This window comes from Chelonoidis abingdonii, chromosome 22 (assembly GCF_003597395.2).
Source record: "Chelonoidis abingdonii isolate Lonesome George chromosome 22, CheloAbing_2.0, whole genome shotgun sequence".
NCBI classification, from domain to species: domain Eukaryota; kingdom Metazoa; phylum Chordata; order Testudines; family Testudinidae; genus Chelonoidis; species Chelonoidis abingdonii.
In genome coordinates, this window is record NC_133790.1 from 4,430,694 (window position 1) to 4,455,632 (window position 24,939).

General features: G+C 44.5%; 2 protein-coding genes across 3 annotated transcripts in view; one reads left to right on the forward strand and one right to left on the reverse strand.

The window, feature by feature from the left end:
• The window catches only part of CORO1C (coronin 1C), an 80,686-nt gene that overhangs the window by 47,675 nt on the left and 8,072 nt on the right, over positions 1–24,939 (forward strand). For both annotated transcript variants that reach the window (XM_032805405.2, XM_075059912.1), the window contains exons 3-5: positions 5,989–6,111; positions 17,477–17,606; positions 24,616–24,797. In XM_032805405.2, the coding sequence (XP_032661296.1) occupies positions 5,989–6,111; positions 17,477–17,606; positions 24,616–24,797 (435 nt within the window). The remainder of the gene's footprint in view (positions 1–5,988; positions 6,112–17,476; positions 17,607–24,615; positions 24,798–24,939) is intronic.
• Positions 17,615–24,606, reverse strand: ZBED2 (zinc finger BED-type containing 2). Its single transcript, XM_032805410.1, has one exon. The coding sequence runs from the start codon at positions 21,155–21,157 to the stop codon at positions 20,504–20,506; it is 654 nt and encodes a 217-aa protein (XP_032661301.1). The 5' UTR covers positions 21,158–24,606; the 3' UTR covers positions 17,615–20,503.

The window sequence follows — 24,939 nt, forward strand, 5'->3', positions numbered from 1 at the left end:
GAATGGGGTAAGCAGAGGCAAGGGTGACACACTGATATTAGCCCCCCTCTTCTTTCTTTCCCCCCTTTCCCCCCTGCACAGCAGACAGGAGGCTCCCAGGAGCAGCACATGGCACTGCAAGGAGGGACAACTGAACTGCTGGCAATTGATAGCCTGCTGGGAGGCTGCTGCACAGGGAACTTAGGGGAGTGGGGGGCTGCCAGTCCACCCTAGTTCCCAGCCCTCACTAGCTAGCTGCAACGGGCTGCTCTTTCTGCAAGCAGTGGACAAAGCAGGCAGCTGCCAAACAGTGTTGTAAGGGAGCATTGCACAAATTTAAACGAGCATGTTCTCTAACTGATCAGCAACTTAACAACGAAACAGCGTTAACTGAGATGACTTTAAGTGAGGAGTTACTGTACTACGCTTAACTATAGTGGTGGTCTTGCATGTATTTAAAGTCATTTAAAAAACGTTGAATGTGGCATCCCTAAACTGTAATGGCATTTCTAGTATCAAAGTCCAAAATGACTGTCCCTGGTTTCTTCGTCTTGGGTCTTTCATTTTTGTGAATGTTTCACAATGTAGTGTCCTGTGTTTAATTCACCTGTTTGTAATGCTTTTCTATAGTGCTTTACGTTTGCAAGGCTTGTACAAATATTCACCTTCACACCACAAAGGAAGTATCCTGTTGTCTAGCTGGGGAGACTAGGAACAATAATTGACGTTTTCCAAGCCCATCCAGCAGCAGAGCTGGGATTAGAACTAGGGAGCTCCTAACTTCCAGGCTGCACTTTACTCCACTGGATGCAATATCCTGCTGTCTCCCCCTTTTATTTTTGGAACACTCCAGAAGAGCAGTTCAGCAGAAAGGGATTTCTTAAAGTGGTGACTCCCACATCACTAAACTGGACCAAAACCCCAAACTGTTTCAATGCACCTTTCCACCCAAGTGATCCCAGAGTGCTTTAGACTCATACAAAGCTGGGTTTCTCCTATTGCTGGAATGGAGCCCCCAAGGGAAGAGGCAGCCAAGAGCATTTTGCACCAGCAATCTTACAAAACTAGTTTAGAGAGGCAGCGAAGGCTCAATATCCAGTTGAAAGTAGAGGGAAAGTACTGCCTCCTAACAAGATTAACCTTGGTAGCCTGGATTCGTTCTAAAGTCCCTATCCTTGAGAATAATGCCCAGTGGTCCCAAATCTCAAACAATGAAACTCTCATCTGAAAGTGCCTCTTTCCCACCCACCCTGAACCATGCTCGGGCACTGGCTCAGTGCTGAGTCAGAGATACCAATCAAAGTGTTGCCGATACTAATATGGCAGTTCCTGAGTTTTCTTTAGAAGGCTTCTGTCAAGCAGTAACAGTGTTTATTCCTGCTTAGCTTTTGTGACCTGCCAGCCTCTGTCCAGTGGGTCGTAGCTATAAAGGAGATGTTGCGGATCTAGCTCTGAAGGATTTTGGCCTTTTGACAGCACTGCTGATTCCATTCTTGAGGGTAATCCTTTCAAATCTAAAATAGTTTTAAAAATGTCACACTAGAGAACATATCTGTAAGCACTGGTGAGCACTGCTTCTCCTCTTTGACTAGGGTTTTAGGAGAATCTCCTGGTTTCCTAGGTGCTGTTTTTAAGAGAGGCTGTTCTTGTTCCTGACCACAATTCAGTAGCTCCTCCACTGGTGATCAGACTTCTTCTTTCATCTTAACCATACTGTTGGACACCAGGGCAGTATTTCATTCAGTCAACCATTATGTCTATTTACGTTGTCTTGCTTAGTTATTTTTGTTTGTGCTTTTGGGAGAGCATTCTGTGTGGGCCAGAGTCAGTGACTGTACTATCAGCAGGGTCTTCTCCTTAAACGTAAAAATCAGTGATCTGTGGCCATTTGTACTGCTGAGATAAGTTTCCTTTTGTGTCTGCTGGAACATCTAATGTATCTGTGTAGCGTGGAGCCTGCGGCCCTGTGTTTATATACGTGGGTGGCCTGGTACGCAGTCACTTGTGCCGTGGGAATGCTGGTCACCTGCACTTTTGCAAATAAAAACACTGCACATCACTTGCGATGTAGCTCTCTCAGCATCTGCCTCCACGCTTGTTAATAATACGTAATCATTTCTCCCCTCCAGTTTGTGGCTAACGGCCCTTATTTGTTACTTCCTCGTCTCCTCTTTTTCCATCTTTATTCTCCTGCTTGAGGTGATACGTGTTTCTGCTGTAGTAGTAATCACTCTGACAGCTTCCGTAAAGGAAAGGGGTGTACGGATTATAAATCGCAGAGAGACATTACTGTTCACCTGTAACAAAGTAACATTTCTGCAGACTTTTGACTGACCTCTTCGCTGCATAACTCAGTTATTTTCTCCTCTCAGTTCAAACACTTAAAGTGCAGCTCTACTCTGGAAAGGGACTAAAAATATCCCTTTCTTACTGTCCCGATCCTTGGGTTGCTTGGAGTGCCTCTGGCTGGCAGAGTCAATGGGTCCCACACTACGCATGAACAGTGGTCTGTCTTATCAATACTAAACTATACCAGAGAGTCTGCATTTTAAGGGGATAGGAGCTGCTGGCTCCCACTCCCCACATCCTTTCAGAGGAGCCCCTGATTCACTACCCCCAGGGAGGGCTGGAGTACCAAATGCAAAATATCAAGGGATAGCCGTGTTAGTCTGTATCCACAAAAACAACAAGGAGTCCGGTGGCACCTTAAAGACTAACAGATTTATTTGGGCATAAGCTTTCGTGGGTAAAAAACCCCACTTCTTCAGGGGCATCTGAAGAAGTGAGTTTTTTACCCACGAAAGCTTAGGTCCAAATCAAAGTGCAAAAGCTTGCAGTGGGGCTTGCTGGGGCTAATCTCTGTGGCTGATAAACTGGAGTTTGGTGCCTCCTTGTAGGGGCATTGGTGAGTGCCCTTCTTGAGGGGAGTTTCCCTGAAGCTCTTCGGGGCTTCCTCTTGGGAGCTGTATAGCTACTGTCCATGCTCTTCCAGAGCCAACTGCCAACTGACTTGAATTGAATGTCCTGCCTTTAAACCCCTATTGCGCCCCTTGCATGATTGACAGGGCTGGAAGGGTAGAGTCAGCCTGGCTCACAGTAGCTCTTTAATCACTCTGTCAGCGTGTGTGGCGTCACACTTACCAAGAACAGCTGCTTCCCTGTATTTTGGGTTATATCTAGTCACTTAAGTGATGAGAGTGAGTTTTGCTACAATTTATTTGTTACATTCTCTTAGCTGCAGCATGGTTAAGATGGATTTTTTTTCCTTCTTGTGCATTCTGAACAGAATTGTTTGCAGGATTCCAGTTACAGAATCAGTCAGTTTCATCTCTTAATCCTTATTGAAGACCATGAGTTTGCACAAGTGTTGCTGAGATGATAATCTGAAGACTGCGGAGTTTGGCCGGGATCAGTGGCCTATTTGGGCTTCCAGTTCTGTTGTGGCTATGAGTAGCCAAAAAAGAGAGAATCCATTTTGATTCTCAGAGCTCAGGTTGTTTGTTTGCAAGGCTGGGAATAAAAAAAAAACACTATTTGTAAATGGAGCACATTTAATTCACAAGTCATTGATAGACGATAAATATGGAGACCCATCATGTCATTTTTAATGTACTCTGAAATGACAACAGCTTATTGAGCTAATGGTACTACAAGATCGTACCAAAAATGAGCTGCGTTTTAAATAACGAGAAGCATGCAGTACAGCCATTTAGTAGGATAAGCTTGTAACACACTCCTGTTTGCTTGCAGACTTGGTGTTCAGGCTTTTTCTTGATCATAGAGCCAGGAAAAGTTTTTTATAGTTTGTTTCATTTGTTCAAACTGATATTTTTTTCCCAATAAGAATCTTGGTGGTGATTGTTAAAAATCCAAATCTAGACTGGCAAGTGCTCACTTTTCTCAGTCAGTAACTAATCATTGTAATGCTCTCTTTTGCTAAGAAAATTAATTATAAGCCTTACCTTGGAATGACCATTTATTCATTTACGTGTTGCAGACAGTACCTTACATGACCATGTGTTCCTTTTGATTTAACTCGTTAGTTGGATTTAATTTGTGGCGTATCTTTTAAAACATGCTCAGTTTTGAAATATTAGACTGATTTTTTTTAAAGTTGATTTATTTTAAAATGTGTTGACTTCATACGTTGTTTTAACCTGTTTATACGTTTTACCTTGTTGCATGCAATAAGGCATAAGTAGATTCTAGCTCTTAATAATTTTAGAGTTTCTGGTTTATTATTTGTATTGGAGAGTCTACAACGTTTTAATTTAAAAAGGTTTCAGAATCAACTGAGGCATTGAGACAAGACACCATTGTTTGAGCCTGAATTTAACTTTTTTAGGAAATGTTTGTGCCTTGTTTTTATAACTACCTTGACTTGTTCTCCCTTAGGATCTACATCTTGTTTTATTCGTGACAAATACCCCTTAATGTCAGTAGTCCCTGAAAGCTAATGTCCAGCCCTTTTGTAAATCCTTATATGTAGAGACCTTTGAATTGAATAATCAGCTCCCTGGGAATTAGTAACAGTCATGTGAAGGCAGCTCACGCCCCAGGGTCAGGACACCACCAAACAGTAGAATTGAAACTCAAAGTGCAGCTTTTTATATGTAAAGCAACTAGAATCTGGTCAGGCTCTTCCCTGACTCCCTTCTTATAGGTTGTAACCTTGCAAAATGAAAGGACATAGTCAGCTTGAAATCTGGTCCCTTTTAAAGAGTGAGTGGAAGACAGTTTCAGGTACTGCACCTGCCCAAAGTCTCCTTCCAATCTTTGCAGTTTTTAGGCACATTTCCATATCTTAAAAAATATTGATTTACTTTGTTTTTGGGTGAAAGAACAGACAAAACGGTGTGAATGACTTAATATAAAATGTTCCTTTTTTAATTTTCACTTGCAGCAAGCTCAAGTGTTTGCGCCAATACTAAGTAATAAGATTATCAGACAATAGAGCAATGTCAGAGCTGCCAGGGTCCTTTTGTTGTAGCACCAGTGAACAATTTGAGTAATTGGAAGAACCATAAATTACTAAAATTCTGTCTTCTCAAATTCAGATGAACATCAGGCAGTAGCTAATTTTCTTGTAAGATTTATCCTTACAGTTGGCAAGTGCTCTAGAGATTTGCTAACCTCTTGATAGAAATGTGAATAATTTTTGTTGCAAATAAATGTGGAAATTTGTTCTTATAGTGAATCTTATCACTCTCTTGGTCCCAGTCCAGTTCCTAGTGCAGAGGGAGCCACATCACAAATGGCACTAACTGATGGTCTTATCAGTCAGCAGTTTGGGCAAGGATTGAATAGACTATGCAGACAGAACTCTCACCATAGATAAACTCCTTCCAGTAGAAGGCAAAGGTGTCTCCTGGTGGGTAGGTTGGTGTATCTATGGGAAGTTTGCGTGGCTGACTTTTCTGGGAATAGAGGGGTACACTCTGCACAGCTGTCACGTGTTTTCCACAAAAACTAAAGTCATGAAAGGTGACAACAGTTGAGCTGTGATGAAGTTCCAATGTCCAGAACACTCCTTTGATATCGCTCTTATCTTGGGTATCTGTAACTGTTGCCAGTCTCAACACACACATTTAGGGTGGCAAAATAAGATTCTTTATACTCTCCTTGCTATGTGGGGGACACAACCACTCCATAATCCCGCACAGTCAGGAGAATTTGAGCATCTAACTTCCTTTGCCAGAAGTGTCTCCCAGTAACACCCATTGGAGCTGGGCTGGCAAAGCAGTCACGCTGCTGAGAGAAGAAAGCTTCCATGTTTGCTGCAGGTCTGTGTATGTACGTGTCTCAGCGTCAGAAATTGTTAGGATATTGATGTGTCTGGAGCAATGCTGCATGAGAGTCATAGACACACACAGTCAAGGCTTATGAAATGGTTGTGTTTGGAGAAGATAGAGGAGTAGAGTGTGGGAAACGTTCCTTTACCCTGTGAAATGCCATGTGTGTTGCCTGGTTTGGTCTGCACATTACAGATCTCCCTCTTTCTCCTTTTAGACGGGTAGAATTGACAAGTCGTACCCAACAGTATGTGGTCACACAGGACCGGTGCTTGACATAGACTGGAGTCCCCATAATGATCAAGTCATTGCCAGTGGTTCTGAGGACTGCACTGTCATGGTAAGTTAATGAAAAGTATATTTAAAAGCCTGAGACCTGGTTTCTATTTAGAACATTTCACTTCTGCTTGATCTTCAAATAACTTATTTGGGAAAAGTATTGTATGAGCTTTTATGGTACTGATGCTTCATTGACTTCAGAAATAATTCCGCTAGAGAGGCTATTTATTCCACCTTAAGAGTTGACTATGCAGGTGACACTCTGCTTTCAAAGACAAATAAGTGTCTCCTGTAACAGCACTCCGCTCTCAGCACCTGCTGAAAGCCTCATCCTGCTATCTGCTGAAGGCCTCCTCTCCCATTTACTTCAGTGATAGTAGTGGTCACACTGTACTTGCAGGATCTGGCCCTGTCTAAGCAATGACACTCGTGCAGTGGTCCCCAACCTTTTCATCTCGCAGGCACCAGACGAAGGACTGAGGTGGCGGTGGAGCATCTGCCGAAATGCTGCTGAATTTCTGCGGTGTTTCGGCAGCGACGCCTCTTGATGACGTCCGCTTGGGGGCGGCAAGTGGCGTCATCGAGAGGCGTCGCTGCCGAAACGCCGCAGAAATTCGGTGGTATTTCGGCAGATGCTCCACCGCTGGCCAGGACGCGGGCGCATTTAGATGCCCCCGCGGGCGCCATGTTGGGGACCCCTGCACAAGTGTATCTGGAGGAGCCAGTTAAGCAAATTGGAATGAATAGGAGGGTGTTTAACAGCCCCATCAGTATTGCATGACAGGATGAATGAAGTCACCAAGGAGCTGAGTCCCCCTTTGGGGATATCACTGTTGTTGTAGTTCAGTGAGACACTGAAAGTTATAAATAGAAGTATGAGACAGGATGCAGCAGGTCAGATAACTTAATACCATGATCAGCGTTCATAACAATACTTTGTTTTTTTTATATATGATGGTCACCCAATTATTAGCTGGGAAGAAACCTGTAAATCTAAACCCTATGTGAAAACACAGTTAGATTACAGGATTTTGAACTTCCACAGTTGTACAGTTGTACATTTGACATTTCATTTCATTGTTCAAGAAAATCAAAGCCCAAAAATCCTAGAGGAATCTTCTCTTCTGAGTATCTAGATATGGGGTCAGCCTTGGCATAATTGACTTGGCCTTTCTCCATCCTTTAACTGTTCCAAAAACAATCTATCAGTAAATGGAGTTCTTTCATGGTCTCGCAAATGGGCCTTTTAGGGGTAAGGAGGAGGAGGAAAGAAGTGATCATGATGGAGCCAGTCATTGACATATATCGTTTTATAGTGCTTTGAAGAAGGCAGATATGGCTCTGACCCCCAGAACTCCCAGCTGGAGAGGTGTGGAATCGAAGAAGAGTAAGGAAGGTGGGAATGGGGCAAAGGAGGACAAACCCAGTTGCTCTTAGGATTGTTGCAGCCCTTGATTTAAGGGTGAACACGTTACTTTTCTCCACATCGACTGGATGTTTAGATATGTCAAAACTTTAACAGGGCTCTACATTTTGCATGTGCCAACCTTGAGCATGGGTTCCTTTTTAACGTGTGTCAGAGCGCATTGAACAATAGATGACCTTGACCAGTGATAGGCATTGACTCCATAACAAATAAAAGAAAATCCTTACAAGATTAAATTACTAGAAAAAATGTCTTTTATCAAGAACTTAGTTTGGCCATATGTAGAAACTCTTTACTCTGAAGACTACATTGAAACTTTTTTTCATGTTAAAGTCATATTAATAATTCCCTGTGCTTTGCTTCTGTTCAGTGTTCAGATGTTTGGGGTGGGGGGTGAGATTCCTCCTACAGGGTCTTATCTCAGGACAACACTGCCCGCCATCTGTGTCTTAGAAACTGAAGCATATTTAAAAAAAAACAAACCAAACTTGTGATTTGTAAAGTTCACGACTGATCTAGAATTGTTTGAAATGGTGTTAGAATGTTCTGTAAGAAACCACAATTCAGAAGGCATATGAAATGGGACGAATGCTGTCTGAAATATAAACATCAGCAGAACTGGCAAACCTTAATTCCAGAACTACTTTGTAGCAGGAAAAATAAGCCCCTAGTCCAAGTTGCAATGAGAAGCACGTTGGAACATCCAGAGGTATTGACTAGTGGAAAGATCAGCAAAGAGCAATTATAGCTTGTCTAAGTGACAGCTAATGTAGGGACAAACTGTCTACAAATACCTGGGTAGGATGGAGGAATGGTGAACCGTGGCCACTGGGGGGCGGCTGCGACTGCAGACAGTCAATGTAAACAAACTGTTTTGCGGCCCACCAGCGGATTACCATGACAGGCCGCAGGTTGGCCATCTCTGATCTCCTGCGTCTCTTTCCATCTCTAATTGCTATTATATCTTGGCACTGGTGATTTAGCGTTTTGGTTTCCCCACTTCTCTTTGGTATAGGTTTCAAATTCCTGCTTCCTAAACTGTCTGTCTCTTTGGTTTGAAGAAACACCAATGTATCTATTTTAAAATAAGAAATGTAAGTTGTCGATTAGTTCTGAACTCTTCATTAATGACTAAAATGAAGCAAGAGAAACATGCTGGTGCCCTGATTGAGAAAATCACGCAAGCTTGTGCAGTTCACTTTTGGAAAATTCCATTTTTAACTACTGACTGTGAATTTGGGGCACACAGTTCAGGAATCTGTACTACCTTCAGTCCACAACAAGTCTCCCACTGACATCCATGGGATGTTTGCAGGGAGATGCAGGATAGAACATGGCCTGTAGGTAGTAAATAACCTAATAATGAAAAAAGTCACATTGTCTTTTGGTGGAAAAAACATTCTTACCTATAGGAGTCCTGCCATTTCTGCCTTATGTTCCTCTTCTCCATCCTCCTTTCATTTTTTTCTGTCTCCCCTCCATTTCTGCCTCTGCATTTCCTTTCCTCCAACAGTTCCCAACCGTGGGTTTCACTCTCACTCTGATATCTGTTCCATCTGATTAACTATTTCATTGCTGATCATTTTATGACATGTAAGGTGTCAGTAGGCTTTAGTTAGCGTCCTGTTAAGATAAAGGGGGTAGGGGAGTTCATGCCTTCCAGAGCCCTTGTTTCAGGCTCTCTATGGACTCAGGAAAACACCACTGCATCAGTGACACTTTTGTTCTATTGCAATGGTTATCTTCACATGAGGGCTAGAAACTTTTTTTTTTTTATTGAAATTAAAGCTCAGATTCTGCAGACTGAAGATGCAATAAGAACATAAGAGCCGCCGTACTGGGTCAGACCATGGTCCATCTCGTCCAGTATCTTGTCTTCAGGAGGAGTGTACAGAACAGAGCAGTAATGGAATGATCCACCCACTCCTGGCTTCTGGTAGTCAGAGATATGGGGTTGCATCCCCTGGGTATCTTGACTAATAGTCATTGATGGACCTATCCTCCTTGAACTTACACAGTTCTTTTTTGAACCCAGTTACACTTTGGCCATCAGAACATGCTATGGCAATGAGTTCCACAGGTTACTTGTATGTTCTTTTAAAAAAGTACTTCCTCTTGTATGTATTAACCCTGCTACCTCAGTGGGTGATCCTTGGCTTTTGTATTGTGGGGAAGAGGTAAATAACACTTCTCTCATAACTTGTTCCTACACCATTCATGATATTGGAGACCCTCTATCAGATTCCCCATTAGTCACCTCTTTCCATACCCTTGATCATCTTCATGGCATTTCTCTGAACTGTTTCCAGTTCCACTATATTCTTTCTGTGAAATGCTCAAGGGGATTAGAGAAGCTATTAAAACAAAAAAAACCCTTAAAAATGGGGTATTTCAACTATCCCCATATTGGCTGGGTATATGTCACCTCAGGAAGGGATGCAGAGATAAAATTTCTTGACACCTTAAAGGACTGCTTCTTGGAACAGCTAGTCCCGAAGTCCCCAAGAGAAGAGGCAATTCTTGATTTAGTTCTAAGTGGAGCACAGGATCAGATCCAAGAAGTGAATATGGCTGGACTGCTTGGTAATAGTGACCATAATATTATTAAATTTTAACATCCGTGTGGTGAGGAAAACACCACAGCAGCCCAACACTGTAGCATTTAATTTCAGAAAGGGGAACTACACAAAAATGAGGAGGTTAGTGAAATAGAAATTAAAAGGCACAGCACCAAAAATAAAGTCCCTGCAAGCCGCATGGAAACTTTTTAAAGACACCATAATAGAGGCTCAACTTAGATGTACATCCCAAATTAAAAACCGTAGTAAGAGAACCAGAAAAGCCTCCATGGCTAAACAAAGTAAAAGAAGCAGTAAGAGGGGGGAAAGGCATCCTTTAAAAAGTGGAAGTTAAATCCTAGTGAGGAAAATAAAAAGGAGCATAAACTCTGGCAAATGGAGTGTAGAAATATAAGTAGGAAGGCTAAAAAAGAATTTGAAGAACAGCGAGCCAAAGACTCAAAGTAATAGCAAAAAACCTGTTAAGTACATCAGAAGCAGGAAGCCTGCTAAACATCCAGTGGTGCCATTGGGTGATCAAGGTGCTGAAGGAGCACTCAAGGACGATAAGGCCATTGTGGAGAAACTAAATCAATTTTTTCCATCTGTCCTCACAGTTGAGGATGTAAAGGAGATGTCCAAACCTGAGCCATTCTCTTTAGGCAACAAATCTGAGGAACTGTCCCAGATTGAGGGGTCATTAGAGGAGATCTTGGAACAAATTGATAAACTAAACAGCAATAAGTACAGGTCTGCCATATCTTACGCTGGGGTTACGTTTCACAGCGCGTAAAGCGAAAATCACGTATATTCAAAATTTACATTGAATCGCCCGCACTACAGGTACGGTATTAAAATTTTTATCCCTTCCTCCCCCTGCCCCCCACACAAAGCTGAAATTGTGCATGTTAAATGCGTTTAAGATGTCACAGATCTTTATTCACCCAAGAGTTCTGAAGGAACTCAGATGTGAAATTGCAGGACTACTAACTGTAGTCTGTAACCTATAACTTAAATCAGCTTCTGTACTAAATGACTTGAGGATACCTAATATGACCTCAATTTTAAAAAGGGCTCCACTGGTGACCCCAGCAGTTACAGATTGTTACGCCTGGCTTCAGTAGTGGGAGAACTGGTTGAAACTGTAGTAAAGAACAAAATTATTAGACACATAGATTATTTTGTTGGGAATAGTCAACATGGTTTTTGTAAAGGGAAATCATACCTCACCAATCTACTAGAATTCTTTAAGGGACGTCAACAAGCATGTGGACAAAGGTGATCTAGTTGATATAGTGTAGTTGGATTTTCAGAAAGCCTTTGACAAGGACCCTCACCAAAGACTCTTAAGCAGAGTAAGCTGTCATGGGATAAGAGGGAAGGTTCTCTCCTGAACTGATAACTGGTTAAAATATAGGGATCAAAGGGTAGGAGTAAATGATCCATTTTCAGAATGGAGAGAGGTAAATAGTAGTGTCCCCCAGTGGCCCGTACTGGGACCAGTCCTTTTCAATGTGCTCATAAATGATCCGGAAAAAGGGGTAAATAGTGAGGTGGCAAAATTTGCAGATGATACAAAACTACTTAAGATAGTTAAGTCCCAGGCAGACTGCGAAGAACAACAAAAAAAAGTTCTCAAAATTGGATGAATGGGCAACAAAATGGCAGATGAAATTCAACGTTGAAGAAAGCAAAGGTAATGCACATTGGGAAACATATCCCAACTATACATATAAAATGATGAGGTCTAAATTAGCTGTTACCACTCAAAGAGATCTTGGAGTCATTGTGAATAGTTCTCTGAAAACGTCCACTCAATGTGGATTTTTCTACCAAAAATTAGTATGAAAATGATCACGCTTTAGGCCAGCTTATCCCTGCAAGACCTTTATTAACATGGATGCAATAGCCTGTGTAAACACACACCATTAGTGTCTTTGCTTTGGGTGCAAAGAAATGAGAACAGGAAAAATTCACATGCTTGTCTCTAATCTATAGAAATAGGTCCTTAATATACTGGAAGAACATTCTTCTTTGTGGCCGCATGACACAAAAACAAATCATGCTGAACCAACCTAATTTCCTTCTTTATCTGATAGTTACTGGCCTAGTGGATAGGGGGAAGCAGTAGACGTGATATATCTTATTAAAATTAAGAGTTTTGATACAGTCCCACGTGACATGCTCATTAGTAAACTAGGAAATGTGGTCTAGATGAAATTATTATAAGGTGGCTGCACAACTTGTTGAAAGACCACACTCAAGGAGTAGTTCATCTAGATCAATTGTTTGCTGTCAGACTGAGAGGGCTTATCTAGTGGGGTCCTGCAGGGATCAGTCCTAGGTCCGGGTCTAGTCAATATTTTCATTAATAACTTGGCCAATGGAGTGGGGAGTATGCTTATAAAATGTGTGGATGACACCATGCTGGGAGGGGTTGCAAGTGCTTTGGAGGACAAGATTAAAATTCAAAATGACCATGACAAATTGGAGAATTGATTTGAAATCAAGAAGATGAAATTCAGTAACTAGAGATGCAAAATTCTTCACTTAAGAAAATAAAAACAAAGGCCCAACTACAAAATAGGGAATAACTACCTAGCGGTGGTACTGCTGAAAAGAATCTGGGGTTATAGTGGATCACAAATTGAATGGGTCAACAGTGTGATGCAGTTGTGAAAAAAGGCTAATATTCTGAGGTGTATTAACACGAGTGTTGTATGTAGAACACAGGAGGTAATTGTCCCACTCTATTCGGCCCTGGTGAGGCCTCAGCAGGAGTTGTGTGTCCAATTCTGGCTGCCACACTCTAGGAAAGATGTGGAAAAATTGGATAAAAGGTTTAGAAAACTGGACCTGTGAGGAAAGGATAAAAAAGTGGACATGTTTAGGCTTGAGAAGAGAAGGCAGAGTGGGGACCTGATAATGCTCTTCAGATTTGTTAACTGTTGTTTAGAAGATAGTGTTCAGTTGTTCTCCATGTCCAGTGAAAGCAGGACAAAGAAGTAATGGGCTTAATCCGCAGCCAAGAAGGTTTACATTCAGGCAAGTTAAGCTTGGGAACAGGCTTCCAAGGGAGATTGTAGAATCCTCATCACTGGAGGTTTTTAAGAACAGGTTGGACAAACCCGTGTCAGGGATGATCTGGGTTTACTTGATGACTTCTCAAGGTCCCTTTCAGCCCTTCATTTAGAAGATTCTGTGTTGGAAAAAGAGCATCAGTGGCAAAGACCAGCCTAAGTCCCTCCTCTGATCACTGATATTTATTAGGATGTGGTGCTAAAAGACTCCCTGCAAGTCAGCCATGTGGCAAATGAAGCCCATCTAGCTCATACTGGCATGATATATTTCCTTTTTAATACTGAGACTGTAAACTCTTCAGAGCAGGGCCCATCCTTTATTCTCTGTTTGTATAGTGCTGATTATAATGAACCTCAATCTAACTGAGATCTGAGGAAATGCTATCCTGCAATGTGGATCTACTGTTTTCTAGTAACTTACCTTCATTTTCCTGCTCTGACAGAAGAATGAGATGAGCAGTTCCATCCTTTCCTCTCTGAATTGCTTTCAGAGAGACTTCCTTTAAAGTGCTGTGCTATGCAGATATGTTGGATGTTTCCTTTGAAGAATGATTCTCTTGTGCCAGCAAATGAGGAACTACTTAAATATTCATGCTTAGGAACCTTATGAATGACTGTAATGTACTGCAGGTTTTGTATTCAGCTGGAAAATGTTTATTATGGAAGGACTTATAGAATATATCAAATGGCTCTTCTCAGATGGGAGGAATTAATTCTGGCATAAGCGAGCAGCCTTTTAAATAAGGTGAACTGGTAGTTTGTTTTCATGCACTGGACCATAGAAGTTGATTTGGTAAATAATTTTATTGATTGAGTGTGTTTCAAAATTAAACCAGAGCTCTTGCCGTAACTGGAGGCACCAGGTAGCTTAGCTGGAAGCACCACGCTAGAAATTATGCCAAAGACGCACAAGTATAGTTTTGTTAGTGTTTTTGTGGCCTTTAATTACCAAGTGATGGGCATAGTACAAGAATCAAAATATGACAGTAACCCCCCCTCCAATGAGGTAGGGAAATAGTTTCCTCATGTCACAGATGGGGAAATTGAGGCACAGAAAGACATAGTGATCTCCCCAAGGTGATGCAATCATTGGCAGAGCTGGGGCTTAGAAACCAGACCTCCTGATTCGCTCCTTTACTTCAACCACCGTATATAACAATTTCTCTCAGTCTATCACCCCTGAAATGTTTGTGGTAATCTGTCACTTGTAGAAACTGAGTTTCTGTTCACTAATTTAGGGGACATGGGAAAATAGTCAGTTATTGATACTCTTTAAGGGTATAAAGGAAAGCTACCACTGAAAAATGTTGGAACTATGCTTATTCTCATGCGTGCTTTTAGTGCAAGAAACCTCTCTCCTGCTGTTCTTCTGAAAAGCAAACTTCCTGTGCTGCTTTGCTTCCTGTATTGAAAGCTGATGCAGGAATGGCAGTTTAGGAAATGCAACTGATAGAAAAGACAACTGATGTCAAAGCAATGACTCTCGCAACATTTTAAGCTCTCCTTTGTGTGCCTCATTCTGGGCGATTGTCCCATGTCTCAATGTGTCTCATGTCTGAGCCTTTAGCAGGCTAGATCCTGTGACCAAACTGGAAGCTACTTAACTTGCCCCACATCTGATTTCATCCCACACAGAAGAGATGCCCCACCCTGCACTGGAATGAGTTGGCCAGTTCACTCTGGAGCATAGTCTGACCTTTTGCTTTCCCTGTGTTTTGCAATACCAAGCAGGATTATTAGATCAGTAGATTTTGCAATTTGCAAAAGATTACAGTGCTCTACAACTGCTGTGAAATGTGTGTGGCCTCTTCCCCCCGCCCTCCCCAATAGTTCTCCCAGTTTCAGCATTTTTCTGTAGCTTTTTAATTTGTTTCACTGGTATTTTCTGTGGGTAACCCCTATTTACACCTGATACTTGAGCTCTCCAGACGAGTAGCAAATGATTTTCTAAAATTCACCAAGGAATTTTTTTCCCGGAACAATTTAAGCCAAACTAGAGGTGTGGTGGGGTTTCTAATGCTCTTGTTGCTGCTGGAACTTCAGGCAAGGACTTGCTGATGTGTGCAATTGGGCACAGTTGGGCCAAATAATCCACCATCTGTGCATTCTCCCTCATGCAACCAATGGATTTGTTGTATGCAAATTAGCTGCAGAGAAGGGTTAGTGAGTGGTTGAGATAATTCTGATATCACAGTGGTCTGGGACTCTTGGAACGGCATAGATAGATGCCTTGCTGCGGCTGTACATGTGTGGGTGTAATTTGTAAAGTAAAAATGGCCAAGAATTTAAAAATTGGATGGTAACAGACTGTGAAATCCTGTGATTGAACCTGATAATATTCTGAACACAAAGAGCCCTCTGCCATGCTTGTAGCTGTTTCCATTGTGTCACACTGACACAACAGACATTTTAGGCTTTAGAGTGACACAGTGACATTCTGGGAATCTTGTTATATAGCTAATGTGATCCTCTAACACAGTGGTCTAGCTGCGGTTCTTGTTGAAATCAGTGGCAAAACTCCTGTTGACTTCAAAATGAATAGAATGGGAGCCAGTCTTAGCAGAGTGAACGGGTCTGTATGCGGAGTTTTGTAACCTGGTTAAACATGGTGGTTACTAACAAAAGCCATATTTAAATACCATTGTTGCTTCTAGCACAGTTTCGGTGATGAAATGAACCAGATAAAGGAGAAAACAAGATTTAAACACTGAGTAATTCAAGTTACTATCAAGGCTTGAATGTTTAACCTGGCAAACAGTTATACCTAGCTAGCAGTGACTGATGGCAAAGCAAGGATGTCCAATGATCTTTACAGGGCAGAGACATCATTCAGGAAGCTGCATCAGTGAACAATGAAAATCAGTTTGGGATTATTTTGAGGTAACCTGATTTGCTTTGAGCATCTGTGTGTCTCGAAGTTGTGGGTGTTGGTTGGTTGTTTTTTTTTTTTTTTTTTTTTTGTTACATTGTCCATGCTCTGTTGGAGTGGAGAAATCGGGATTAGTGCTAAAATCCATGCTGGCCCCGCTGTGTGTGTCTACCACTCCCATTTTATTTCCAAAATCCATTTGAATCACATCTCATTCTGGCTGATTGGGCTTAACTTTGACAGCTTGCTTGAGTATTGTGGGCAGAATCTGACAATCCTCAATCAATCCTTCCAAAAAAGCAAACAATGGAAGGTTGAAGCAATTTGCGGTTATGCTGCCATCTGTTGGTAGGCAGTTATAGTTTGTTTTGTTATATGTAGGTCAGATTTGGTTGAGAAATGAAAAACACCAATGAATCACAGAAACCACCTTTATTAAATGCCCCATCCTGCCTCCTCACTTAAAATTCCAAAGAGACATGATTCTTAGTGTTTGGGATTTCATGATCTCTGATGTTTCCTCCTTCAGACTGAGTTCTCCAGCTGCCTGGAGACATCTTGCTACACCTCTAGCACACACATGTGGTGCTGCAGATTGGAAGTGGAGAGAATTGGCAGCTCTTTGTGTAGAACAGGGGTAGGCAACCTATACGTGAGCTGATTTTCAGTGGCACTCAAGCTGTCTGGGTCCTGGCTACCGGTCGGGGAGGCTCCACATTTTAATTTAATTTTAAATGAAGCTTCTTAAACATTTTTAAAATCTTATTTACTTTACATACAACAATAGTTTAGTTATGTGTTATAGACTTATAGAAAGAGACCTTCCAAAAACGTTAATGTATGACTGGCACGCAAAACCTTTAAATTAGAGTGAATAAATGAAGACTCGGCTCACCACTTCTGAAAGGTTGCCGACTCCTGGTGTCCCGACCTGCACCTCTCTAACCTCCACCAGCACCTAACTGCACTCCCCATATAATCAATGACAGAAATCAGACCTTGAATTTTAACAAAGAAGCCACTGTGAACATTCTTAATCCAAGTACAGCCACCTCTATTAAAACTAGGGAACCCCAACCCTAAAATGGCTGCCTGTTCTTCCCAAAAAGAAAAAATGCAGTTAGGAAATGGATCCATTTATTCAGATGCAGTTTGAGATGCAAGAGAATTTATTTGAATCCGTTTGTTTAGGAGTGTGTCTTAAATGAGATGTCTCCTTGGACGAGGAAATGGGGAAGATGTGGATTAAAAATATCACTGGCCAAATTGTGCGCCCTCGAAACGCTGATCTACAGAGATATGTTCCAAGCAGCCCAGTCATGGCACAGACTTATTTGGGATCATGAATGAGTCCCTCGCTTTCTTGCCTTCTAGCCCAGATCAAGAGGGGTGAATCTGGACTTCTGTTAATGGTACAGCACATATGGAATGACTGGTGTGTCCTTTTAAAGTTGATGGCCCTTCAGTAATCATTTTTACCTACCCCTTTGCAGGTATGGCAGATTCCAGAGAACGGACTCACTCTCTCCTTGACGGAGCCTGTGGTAGTTTTAGAAGGCCATTCAAAAAGAGTTGGCATCGTTGCTTGGCATCCAACTGCACGCAATGTGCTGCTCAGTGCAGGTATGATGTGTAAGCACTGCTGGGGGGAATGAATTACTCTTGCCTACATTTCGTTCGTATACCAGGTAATTCGGAGGGGAATTGCTGACCCTTGCCTGAGTTCCTTTGGTCTGTAGGGCTGGGTCAATTATGATACTGTTCTTGTTTTAACGGATTACCAGTCACCGACCCCATTATCCTAGATGCAGTATAAACAGAACAATACTGCTTTTTTTTTTTTCTGCTAATGCAGAAAAAAACATTTTCTCCCATTCTGTTCTGAGTGCTTGCCCTCTCTGATTTGCAGATATGAGACCTAAGAAACAGTTGCATTTAAACCATTCCAGACTTTATTGATAAGCAAGTATAACAACCATTTCAGGTTCAGCTATTCAACAATTCATCCTCTTTCCCCCCGCCCCCTCACTTGCTTTTAACAAAAGTGTAAATGTTTCTCTTTTTCAGGTCAGTTTCTCATATATTAACAGAAAATAACAAATGGGGGTGGTGTTCTCTCACTGATAATCCAAGGTATCAAAGCAGAGGTGTCACATACATATTGCAGGCCTCCTCCGTCCGTCCGGTTCCATCTTTGGTCCTGTCCACATTAGCAGAAGTTTACAACAGTGTTGGCAACAATTTTCAAATACTGTTAGTCTTAACATGGTTTTCACAGTCAGTGCAGTGTATAACTATGTGAATAACCTATGATGGAAACCTGGTAGCGGACTGGATCTGCAACTTAGGTGTCTGCTAGCAGGGATACCCAGGAAAGCAAGTACCTCTGCATACTGGTGAGAACAGTATTGAAAACTAGCTGTAGCTAGCTACAGTGTGATCATGTAAGGTTCTGGCAGGACCCTACTTCAGATGTGTAGCTGCTAGGGTTTTGTTCCCATGTGGACAGCACCTAAGGCAGGGGTAATCAATTATTTTTTGGTCAAGGTATAGTCAAGGTCCAGACCCCCACCCAGGTCCCTCCCTGGAGAGTAGTGACCTTCTTTCCCTAAATTGAAAACTGGATGCAGGGGCTGGTCTGAGCCACCTGGTGTTGCTGCTTCTCTCCTCCCCCAGCAGCGTTCCTCCGTGTCCCCAGTTGAGCCAAGTCTCAGAGATGGGGGCAGGTGGAAGAAGAACGGATCTGGGTTGGGATCTGGGCAGCGAAGCAAGGTGTGAATGTTTGAGTACTTCTGAGCTCGGAGCCAGGAGGTGAAGCTATTGGACTATGATCCAGCTAGTGGTGAAAGGCACTAGCGGAGGCTGGGATAATGGGGGGTAGAAAGGAGGCTCTGGATAGTGGGAGGGACCAAGGAGACTCCAGAGAGCAGGCCTAGGGAGGCCAGGATGTGGCAGTAGTGGGTGACTGGAGACAGACTGGGAAGGGAAAGAAGCTGGTTGGGGTGTGTGTGTGTGTGTGTGGGAGGCTGGAGAGGGCTCTGGGGACTGGCCCTGAAACACGGGGTGGGAGGCTCTGGGGAGCACCTGGGGTATGTGCGCGCACTGTGCTTGGTGCCCCGGCACAAGCGGGTGCTGCAGGATCCTTTCAGGTACTTACCAGCTGGGTTGCCAGGTAGGGCCCGAGGCCCACAAATTGCAACTCTGTGGCCCAGCCAACCCCACCGTCTCTACAAAACGCAGAGAAGAATTTGAATTAGGGCCCAGACAGTGCTGCCCTCTGGGCTGCAGAATGAGCATGTTCCACTCCCATCGCTTCCTGATTGGAGGGGCATGGCGTAGTGGAGACATATTAGACTGCATGTGTGTGTGTGGGGGTGCAGACATCCCCTCCTAAATGTTGCCACTCACCCCCCTGCCCCATCCCTGCACTGCTGCTGGTAGGGCTGAGGCTGCACAAGCAACTGCCCAGGGGAACACTGTGGTCACCAGCTCCGTGCTTGGGGACCCTGTGCTGGGGAGTGGATGCGGCTCCAGGTTCAGCCTGCGCAGTCTGCCGAAAAGCATCTGGTCGGGATTTGGCCCACGGTCCACTTATTGACTACCCTGGCCAAAGGCCTTATCTGCACGAGAACTGCACTGATTTAGTGAAATCTGTGCAGCCCCCTTGGGAAGATGCTTATTTTGGTTTAAGGATGCCATATCAATTTGGCTGAATTGATATAACTTTCCCATGTAGACAAAGCCAAAGTCCCTGTATGAGACTAGACAAACAGTCTTGCATATCCATCTGAATGGTACCTGCATGTGTTTGGAGAGTCTTTTCACAAACTCTCATTTTCAGTACTTACTGTCCCCTCTATTTGCACAGTCCATCCAATGGGATTCTTTTAACTTCTGTTACAATTACATTCTGTGACAGGCATGCCTAAGAAAACAAGATGAAGAAATATTTTTGTGGTCCAAGTCAATATCAGTAAAAGTGGTGTGAGGACTTTATTGCATCGCCGGAAACTGTGCGAAACTTGGCTAGGTTGGTTTTGAGCCTAGTAATGGAAACTGGCAGAGTTTCACTGGAATCTTTCCTGGGTCATCAGATCCTCTGTGCCCTCTGCATAGGCAGGTGTCTTCTGAGACTTCAGTTTGGTTTCAAACTGGTTTCCTAACCAAAGGTTTGACTGACCACATCGTAGACCTGCTAGGGCCATGACTGGCGGAGTCCACTTGCAGCATTGCTTGTGCGGAGCTCTTGTTGAGACTGCGTGTGCCTGGTGGAGCTCCATATTCCCCAGTGTCAGAAATCAGGAGCCATATAATTGTTTGGCTCAGCTTTGAACATGCAAGATCCATGCCTTTTGTTTCAGAAGGAGGCTGTCCAAGGCTGAAGGGAATCAGGGAGATTGGTGGTTCTGTTTCACAGATCAGGGGCCTGGAACACAGTCCAGACAGTTCACATCAGGTCTTAAAATGTTGCCTCAGTCACCTGCCTGGGTGTTGCTCTTAGTCTCACAACCCAAGTATTCCTACACAAAATGCATGGGGAGAGCAGCAGCTGAGGCCAGGGCACTTTCCCTCTCGCATGTGCCTTTCATCCGCACCTGAACCTCCTCAGCCTTCATCTTCAGCATCCTCTCTGTCAGAGATCTCTCCTCCTCTTCCACGGCCCTCTCGCGCTGCTCCACAGCCCTCTCGCGCCGCTCCACGGCCCTTGCCCTGCGTTCCACGGCCTTCTCCCTCTTCTCCACTTCCCTCTCCCGCTGGCTGGCACGCAGAGCCAGCGCCCCCATCTGCCCCATGAGGTGAGCCCACTCCCCCTCTGCGACTGGCTGGTGCTGTACCACAGGCAAGTGCCCCACTGGGCATTGGTTGACCTGCCTGTGCCCACTCTTCTCCAGCGCCTCTCTGTGCATGCTCCTCAGGTGTTTCCACAGAGCGGTGGTGCCAACGTTCAGCCCTGGACCACGGCTGACCTGTCGGCCACAGAGCCTGCAGGCAGCGTATTGGCTGGGGTGGTGACCAGTCCGGGGTGGGGCAAGGTGGAAGTACTCCCACACCTCAGAAAATCTCACTCCCCTGCCATGGTGTGTGTGGGCGGGCACTGCACGTCTCCGCGCTCCTGCGTTACCAACCTCTTCCTCCTCTATCCTCACGACCACCTCCTCCTCTTCCTCCTTCATCCCCTCTCGAGAAGTTCAGGACACAGAAGTGCCAAGTGCGACCAATGCTCTAAAACCCCTGCACCCCAAGTGTGAAACCTCTTAACCCTCAGAATGCCTCAAAGAAACACATCCATCAGATTCATCCAGTTCACTCCGGGACTTTCTCTTCTCTCCTTATTCCTCCACTAGAGAGGGGGTGATTCAGTCTTTCTCTTATGTGACCCTTGTCTCCTTAGTAGCAGAGTCCCTATTCAGTACCATCCACTTGTCCCCTCTCCAATGAAACCCTTCTTGCCCATAGGTGATGCAGCAGAGCTGAGCAAAAGTCACTTAGTTGTGTCTCGAGTTTTGGATTTGAAGAGGGTCCAAAACTGTGTGAGCTGAAATTGCTGCAATTACCAAACCTATGCCGGCTGGAATGGCCATCTGTTTAAAGCTTTTTTTTCTCCTCTAGAAGTTCTCAGCACTTACCTAGTGCTTTTTCCTCAGCGCCCTTCACCAATGTGAGCTAGTTCTCATGACACCCCGTGAGGTAGGTCACGTGTCCACACTTAGCCGGTGTGCAAAGGCCTCTGAGTGCTATGGTGACACAGCTGGGGTTACAGGTTAGAAATTGCTGGCTCCAGTCCTGTGCTTGTCAGGCCACACGCTTCGCACATTGGTTACTTGCACCAGTGTCCTATTGTGGAACCCAGGCTCTGTGCGCTGGCTCCTGGCAAGGCGCAGTCTGCAGCGGTGCAGTCACAAAGTGGGCAGGGTGATTCCTCTTTCCTTTTAATAACAGCAACCAAAGCCCACGTGTAACAGTTCAGATACAGCCATGGCTGTGTCTGTCTCCCCCAGCTGGGGGCCCCTCCCTAGTGCCTTGGGTTGCTGTAATCCGGAGCCCCAGGAGGTCTCAGACAGCAACCCGTGCTCTGAGTCAGTCAGTCTGTAACTTTCCCTGGTAGCCAGTACCAGCCGTGGGTCTCTCCCATTATCTTCCCAGGGTGCATTTCTCTGCCCTACCAAGCCTGGGCTGAGCCAGCCCGCTTCGCTTCCCTCACTGTTGCTCCAGCTTCTCATCAGCTGAGACACAAACTCCAGGCAGGCTGTGCAGTCATGGAGGCACAGACTCCCCCTGTGCACTGACGCGGAGCCTGCCCTCTCTGCAGGCTGGGGGAGGAGGAGGTGGAGCTGGGGAGTTCCTCTCCTGGCACGCTCTAAACTCGGCTGTCTGCAGGTGGGGCGTGGGGAGCCTTGGTGCCCAGTTTCCTGAGGATTTGCTGGCCCCAGGCTGGCTTCAGCCACTGTTTTCCCTCCCCTCTGCTGCTTCCTACCCCAGTTACTTCTTAGTGTATGATCAGACCAGGAAGTGCTGGCCGACTCCTTTGTCAATCATTCTTTGCACTAAAGAAATTTTAAAGAGACAGGATCCCAGGAGGTCTGGGGCATTGCTGGAAGCAGCTACGAATCCCAGGAACTGGATTCTTAATTCACTGGATGGCTGCGCTAGGCCCAGTGTTCTGCCTTTCAGTCTGGCATGCAGAGCAGTGTAACCGGCACCTCCAGCTCTTCCGGCTGCACTGGAGACCAGCTGGCAGGGAGGATATTAATGTGACCATGTCTTTGGTGACGAAACAAATCTGGAACATCTTTTGGGTGACTCCAGAATACGAGGGTGGGAGCTATGAAAATCTGGGCAGGGGATGTATATCTTGAAGGCAGGAACAGGGAGTGTGTGGCTGTTTGGTCCAGGGTTGTATGTCTTGCTTGGGTTTGGGGGTGGGAATGCATATCAGTGAGGGAAAGGATGGTTTATGAAGGTGCCTGTCTTAACGTCTCTCCTTGCTGAGCTTTGCCCTGGTGCCATATTAGGGGTGTTTAGGACATTCTGGGCTCGATTTGCTGGCCATGTACCGATTCTTTGTGCACTGCCACACTGGGAGTTCGGGGGCACAATTAGGATATCCCGGGATCCATAGTGCATGAAAAGGGGGTGGCTAGCTGGGCCTGGAAAGGGCTCCGCTGTTCTAGCAGTGCAGTGTTTATAGTAGAGTAGGGGTACTGGGAGAAGAGGCAGAATGCCAGGCCAGGAGGAGGTGGGGAAAGTAGGATGAGCACAGGGCAGACGGGCTGGTAGGGCACAGATTAATTAGAATCAGGAGGGAATCTACGTTTCAGAACACTACGTGCACCCCCACTAAACCTGGGATCTGACCACTGGATGGCTGGTGGGAGGCTTATGAAGTGCTTTGAAGATGACAAGTGCTGTGCTTGTGCTGAGTATTAGTGCCTGTGTGGAATGGCACTGCTGTGTGAAAGTCTCCATTCTTGCTAGCCCCTTACTGCTAATCTGGGCCATATGGAAACTGGGAATGGGATGGGGTCAAGATAAAGAGCTGTCAGGCTGATGAGCGACCAGCAGAGGCGGGGGAGGGATCTGGTAGAGCCTTTGGGCCTGTTCTCTTTATGAAAGTGTCGTGACTGAAGGTCTGGCACAGGAAGGGAAGAACAAAGCACAATAATCTAAGTGGTAGCTAAAATACCAAGAAGTGGCTTTTCACTTCCTATGTCTAAGAAGAAGAAAGTTTCCATTTCTGGTTGCTAGAGGCAGCCTTGACCCTGCTGGAACCATGCAACTTGCCAGCTGAGCTAAGCATAAATCTAACCACAGCAGAAAGCAAACCCCGCCGGCCTTCCACCCACTTGGCCTGTATAGCTGTCGCTGCTGCAAACAGAAGTGTCCTCCAGCCTGACACCAACTTCTCAATAACCACCACCTGCCACCAGGCTACCCCGGTGGTCTTCAAATTCTGCTAATTAATTTGTATCAAATGTTCATCCCCAGTCAACTGATAATCTACAGAAAGGGTTCTGTGTGAATTCTCCTGAAGCTGCTTACACCTGTGTCTCCTTCCTATTACATTCTTGCATTGCAAGCTCTGGGAACACATTGTACAATGCTCCGTATCAGACACCTGCCTGGAGGCACTAAGACATTGTACCTTCTGTTCTTGGCCTCTGCAGGACATTCTTAATGCCACTGACCTTGAGAAATGTTCTTCATCCCAAACACAGAACTTACGAGCATCTTTAAACATGCCCAGGTGGCTCTATCCTGCTTTACAGCTTTCTGACTTAAATACCCCTTTAAAATGGAAGCAGACCTTCTGCATGTTCTACCCATGGCGTGGCTGCACAGATTGATACTGACGGTGCATCTGCAAACCATATGAAGTATGGGGGAGGTCTCTTTACTCTGGAGAATCTGCTTTTGTTGCTAGCACAGTGGGGTCTTGGTCTGTTACCAGGGCTCCTCGTCCTGCAGTAACACAATTAATGATGGAAGCAGAACATAGATCAAGTGTTTTCCTCTTCCTGAGAATAGAACTGGCTTCCCTTAGAACTATCCTCTGTTTTAAACCCCTCTGAAAACTGTCCTGTGTGCTCTGGTTGTGGGTTGGCTCTAAGGTCTGGTTACTATTCTCCTTTAGGCTGTGATAATATAGTCATCATCTGGAATGTGGGAACAGGTGAAGCCCTTATAAACCTGGATGACATGCATCTGGACATGATTTACAATGTGAGCTGGAATCGCAACGGCAGCCTGATCTGTACAGCTTCTAAAGACAAAAAAGTCCGAGTCATTGACCCTAGGAAACAAGAAATCGTTGCTGTGAGTATGTTAAAACCAGTGGAGTGTCAGTGCGGGAGATGCTTAGCAAAAGCATGTAGACAACCTCAGTGTTTGTGTTTTGTTTAATGTTGAGAGATTTGCAAAGCTGGTGAAATGTTACAGGAAGGATAGCAGTGCTGAG

What these genes read in the sequence shown, in the direction of transcription:
- ZBED2 (XM_032805410.1), bottom strand. Translation starts at nt 21,157, where the DNA reads ATGAAGGAGGAAGAGGAGGAGGTGGTCGTGAGGATAGAGGAGGAAGAG.